The sequence below is a fragment of the Saprolegnia diclina genome (assembly GCF_000281045.1).
Source record: "Saprolegnia diclina VS20 unplaced genomic scaffold supercont1.29, whole genome shotgun sequence".
Taxonomy (NCBI): Eukaryota; Oomycota; class Saprolegniomycetes; order Saprolegniales; family Saprolegniaceae; genus Saprolegnia; species Saprolegnia diclina.
In genome coordinates, this window is record NW_008246096.1 from 373,421 (window position 1) to 378,027 (window position 4,607).

The following is a 4,607-nucleotide window of genomic DNA, read 5'->3' on the forward strand; positions in this document are numbered from 1 at the left end:
AATGACGAGGTTGTTGCCCTCGACGACGACCGTGCCCTTGTAGCCGCCGTGCGTCGAGTCGTACTTGAAGAGGTAGGCCATGTACTCGAGGTCCATGAACGGGTCGTTGATGGCGACGACCGTCGCGTTGGGGTTGGCAAAGGCGGCGCGGCAGACGAGGCGACCGATGCGGCCAAAGCCGTTGATACCGATGGTGACAGCCATGATGGGTGAGGAGGAGGTGCTTGGGGGAAAGCCTGCAAAATGCAAAGTGAGCTTTCGGGTCGATTGCCACGCGCGGATCTTGACAAATCCTTCGTCACGCCCAATCAGCAGAGGCGTGGCACGCTTTTATGGCCAATCAGGACCAAGATTCATTTGTGCGGGCGCATGGCTGACGACGCCGCATCATTTCGTATCCAATGTGTGATTGGGTGGCCTTCTAACCCTAACCGGTCTTCGTTCGATGCACCAATCACAGGCGTTTGCCTTTTGCAATAGCCAATGAAATGGGTCTGTAGACATGCGACAATACGGTCGAAAGTGGGGACGCCAGGTCGGGTGGCAGAGACACGCACGCGGTGGCGATCTTGGCGCGCGGGTCGCGGACGACAAGCTGCGTGTATGTATGTATCGACGTCCGCAAAGACGCGCAGGTATGCGCTGCGGTACGGGCTTGGCGCAGCTTCTGGTGCCATCGTCTCAACGGTATCTCTAAGTACCAAGTCTACTCTATGTGCGCGACACCATCGCCGTATCAGCATCATCTTGGTCGCGCCACATCGTCGCCCTTCGAGAAAAAGCTCGACGAGCGGGAAAGGGCGGAGGGCGCAAGGTGGTCGACAATCGCTCAAGTTGGATGCGATTCTCGTTGGGTGCGCAGTCACTTCGTTGCATAGTAGCATTAGACAAGGGGAAATCCCCCTAATCCCTCGCCGTGTCTTTGTGCAGCGGTGTCGCACGCCATAAGAAAAATCCACTAAAGGTATCTTTCACCGACTTGGATGACTTTTCGTCGTCGCTCTCTTATGGAGCGAGCGACCGCATAAAGGCGGCAAGGTCGGCGAGGCCGCGCTGCGACAACGACACCCGCATGCCATCAAACGCAAACCCGACGGCGGCGTCGACACCCGACGACGCTCGCGGCGGCAGTGACGGGTACCGCTGGCTAAAATGTGTGAGCAGCGTCGTGCGGGCGCGCATATCGTGGCCAACTTGGATGGCTTCGCCGACCGTCGAGTGCTTCTTCTTGACCGCATCGTCCAGCATCGCATCTTCAAATGTGGCTTCGTGGATGAGCACGTCGGCGTGCATGCCTACGCCACATAATGCATCCCCAATCAGCATGATCGTGACGCACCTTGCGAGACGAGGCGCGCGCACGGGCGCGTGTCGCCCGAGTAGACGAGTTTGGTGCCGTCTGCGAGCACGAGAATGAGCCCGTACGCGTCGTAGCAGTGCTGGACGGGTACGCTATAGAGGTCCCGGAACCCCGTGCGTTGCAGAAACGAGAGGCGGGATGGGTGGCCGTGCTGGTTGAACGCAGTGATCGACACAAAGTGCACATTGTGGGGGGCCGCCCACGCCTGCCGCCACTGCGTCACGTACTGCAGAATGTCATCGGGGGCGATCACGAGCAGCGGGGCACGGGCGTTGCAGAGGCTGCGCTCGTACAGAACGCGAACCAGCCCGCAGTGGTGGTCGGCGTGCTTGTGCGAGAGCCAAATGCACGAGAGGTCCCGGATGCGGGCGCGCGTTTCGGTGCCAAACTGCCGCCACAGCTGCCCGTAGGTACCTACGCCGCAGAGTCGAGTGTAATGCATTGATATGGCGCATGCGAGCAAACTACCTTCCCCGCAGTCGATGAGCATGCCGGCGTACGGCGCATATTCGAGGTAGATGGCGCTGCTGTTGCGCAGCTTGGACGGTGCGGCCGAGCCCGTACCGAGAAATGTGATTGTGTGACCATCTGCCGGCGGTGGCGGCACGGCCATCGCGCTCGTTGGCAGCGTCCACGAGCTTGGCGCATACGAAAACCCCACGGTTTGGTGCGCCTTGGCGGCGCGGAGGAGGTATGTCATGCCAGGTTGCGCGACCGTGAAGATGTACGACGCCGGCGTCGACGGCGCTTTGACGCGGAGCTGCAAGTGCGTCTCCGCGGCGTTGGCGACTGATCGAAACGCAGGCGACAGCGGGAAGAGGCCGGGCGCTTTCTCAAATAGCGAGAGACGGTGCTGCGCCGAGGCGGTAAAGGCAAAGCCTAGACGACCTGCGTCGTACGTAGAGAGGACGGCGCCGTCGAACAGAAGATGGCGCGTCGCACTGCCCGAGTGCGCATCGACCCACTGCGTATATCTAGTGTTGAATCAGAACATATCCCAAGAGGAGTAGCTTCATTTCGTCGTACGTCGGGTGCACGGCGATCGAGGACTTTGTAAAGTGCACGACAAGCGACGGGCGGTGCGCGGCGCACGCGGTAAAGTGGTATGAAAGGAACGGCAGCCACGACGCCGACGGCAAGTCGACGAGCCACACGACCGACGGCAACGCGCCCTTGAACCTACGCTGGAGCGTGAGTTGTTGGTGGAGCATGCTTGTGCTCGACTCGAGAATGTAAAAAAGAACGTCGTCGACAGGCGGCGAGGCATCGGTTGGCGCAGGCGGCACAAACACAGCGCGATCCGGTGCCGCCTCGGTCGTTTTGGTCTTCTTGCACTCGGATTCGTGGCTCGTGTCGGGCGCCGGACGCTAGTATACACCACGGTATGTCACTCTGAGTCGTCATGGATTGTTGCAGCGTGTACTTTGGCTGCGTATTTTGTCTGTAGCATGGTCTTCAAGTGCTCGTCCCGGCCCTCGTACGTTCGAAGGACCGACGCCATGCGAGGAATCATGGCCGGATTGTGCACCAAGTAGAATGCACGCAGCCACGTTTCAATCGTCTCGGGTTGTTCGTCCTACAAGATGCCTTAGTCATACGCATGCACGAGGTAGAGTACGTCGGATGCTACCGTCTTTGCATCTTCCTCGTTCTTGTCCGTACTTTCGTCGTCGTCGTCGTCACTGCTACTGCTGCTGCTTTCGGATGCGGGCAGCTCAAAGACACCATACTTGGCCTCGAGCATCGATCGCAGATCGTCGTAGCGACCCTTGTACTTGTTGGCAATCACGGCGATGTACGGGACCTTGGACGGGTCCTTTGCGGCGTAGAAGGCCGTGAGCCACTCGAGAAACTTGGTTTCGGCAGACGAGACGCGCATATCACGTGCAATGGGAGTTGGCGCTGTGGTTGGCTTGGGCGCGGGTGGCGGCGGGGCGTGGCGGCAGAGGCGGCACGTGCCCTTAGCAGTCGGCAGACGGTCCAGCGATGCGGCGAGCGGCAAGACGCGCACGTACGGATCATCCACAAAGAGCGTATCCGGCGTGTGCTCTTTGAACGCGACGTGGGATGGGGCCGTCGGGCCATCGCTGCTGCCAACCTCGGCGCAGTGCAGCGACGGATACTGCCGCTTCGCAAACGACGCGGTCGATGTCAAGTATCGGTGGGTGCCCCGGGGTCCGACGACATCTAGTCGTGGTGCGCCACACGTGCCAAGCGCCAGGATCATGCCCGGGATGCCCGCGGCATTCTACGTTTACGAGTGAGAAAATGCAAGTGCACGACGCGCACCATGGGATCGAGACGCGTCAGGAACATCGAGTTGAGCGAGCCAAGCTTGATGCCAGTCTCGCCGCACAAGCGCTGCGTGCCTTCGCCGCAGTTGAACATGTAGCTAGCGCCGCCGTGGCATGAGAGGCGCTTTCGCAACGTGCCTACCGTCGGACGACCGTGGCGTCATCACTGTACACGCCATGCTTGGTGATGCTGAAGACCAGCGAGCCTTCTGTACCGTCAGAGCCCGTGCCGAGGACGTTCAGCGAGACCTGCATCCGGATGAGTGAGCCCCTTCCAGCAGCTACGCCGGCGAGGCCTACCGAGAGCGGCGCCGCCATCGTTCGCGCCAGCTATTCTTGGTCGTGTCCGATTATCCGGAGGCGCGACTTGATTGGCTACCATCTCGACATGCTTCTGGACCCAGCAGAAAGCACTGACAATCTTACTCGTAGGCAGCCCTCATCACAGCGTCTCCAAACATCGAGTACTTTCCAATTGCTATCTAGCGAAACAACAAACCGACTATAATAGCTGGAGGCTGCCAAGGCCATGTCCTTCATTTTGCACTCCACCAGCGCACAAGCTGCAAGTAGGAGCCAACGAGGATGGTCGTTGCTGCGTATAGATACCGCGGACCCACAGAATCAAACTCGTATTGCCCTGCCACAGATATATTTCATACGTGGCCGCGTTTCAAAGCGACTTTACGGCGACCGGAAGCTACCGCGACAAAGACAGCGCATCCGACGAGAAAGGACGACTTCGTGTCTCTCACACTTGATATTCTGTGACCCAACATTCGCTTTTGCTGGATTTACGCAGAAATCAACGGAGAACCTCACTTTGCATTTTGCAGGCTTTCCCCCAAGCACCTCCTTCTCACCCATCATGGCTGTCACCATCGGTATCAACGGCTTTGGCCGCATCGGTCGCCTCGTCTGCCGCGCCGCCTTTGCCAACCCCAACGCGACGG

The 4,607-nt window shown here is 59.5% G+C and overlaps 2 protein-coding genes across 3 annotated transcripts in view; both read right to left on the reverse strand.

The window, feature by feature from the left end:
* The window catches only part of SDRG_09211 (glyceraldehyde 3-phosphate dehydrogenase domain-containing protein), a gene marked incomplete at its 3' end in the record, with an annotated part of 1,162 nt that extends 825 nt beyond the window's left edge, over window positions 1-337 (reverse strand). The window contains exon 1 of the mRNA XM_008615128.1: window positions 7-337. Coding sequence (XP_008613350.1) covers window positions 7-204 — 198 coding nt within the window. The 5' untranslated portion in view covers window positions 205-337. The remainder of the gene's footprint in view (window positions 1-6) is intronic.
* Window positions 338-854: 517 nt separating this feature from the next.
* SDRG_09212 lies at window positions 855-4,106 on the reverse strand. Of its 2 annotated transcripts, none has more exons than XM_008615130.1 (10): window positions 3,955-4,106; window positions 3,797-3,903; window positions 3,650-3,752; window positions 2,991-3,608; window positions 2,784-2,936; window positions 2,585-2,727; window positions 2,387-2,539; window positions 1,829-2,334; window positions 1,340-1,774; window positions 855-1,295 (listed from the first exon to the last, which is right to left on the reverse strand). In XM_008615130.1, the coding sequence occupies exons 1-10, from the start codon at window positions 3,970-3,972 to the stop codon at window positions 1,006-1,008; spliced, it is 2,526 nt and encodes an 841-aa protein (XP_008613352.1). In that variant the 5' UTR covers window positions 3,973-4,106; the 3' UTR covers window positions 855-1,005. The 2 variants fall into 2 exon arrangements, with proteins under 2 accessions (XP_008613352.1, XP_008613351.1); XM_008615129.1 differs by having other exon boundaries at window positions 2,979-3,608.
* Window positions 4,107-4,607: the final 501 nt, after the last annotated feature.

What these genes read in the sequence shown, in the direction of transcription:
- SDRG_09212 (XM_008615129.1), bottom strand. An exon ending in GACGCCACGGTCGTCCGACG is followed by an intron (nt 3,753 to 3,796) that starts GTAGGCACGTTG and finishes CGGCGGCGCTAG; the next exon opens with CTACATGTTCAACTGCGGCG. An exon ending in GCTCATCGACTGCGGGGAAG is followed by an intron (nt 1,775 to 1,828) that starts GTAGTTTGCTCG and finishes TCTGCGGCGTAG; the next exon opens with GTACCTACGGGCAGCTGTGG.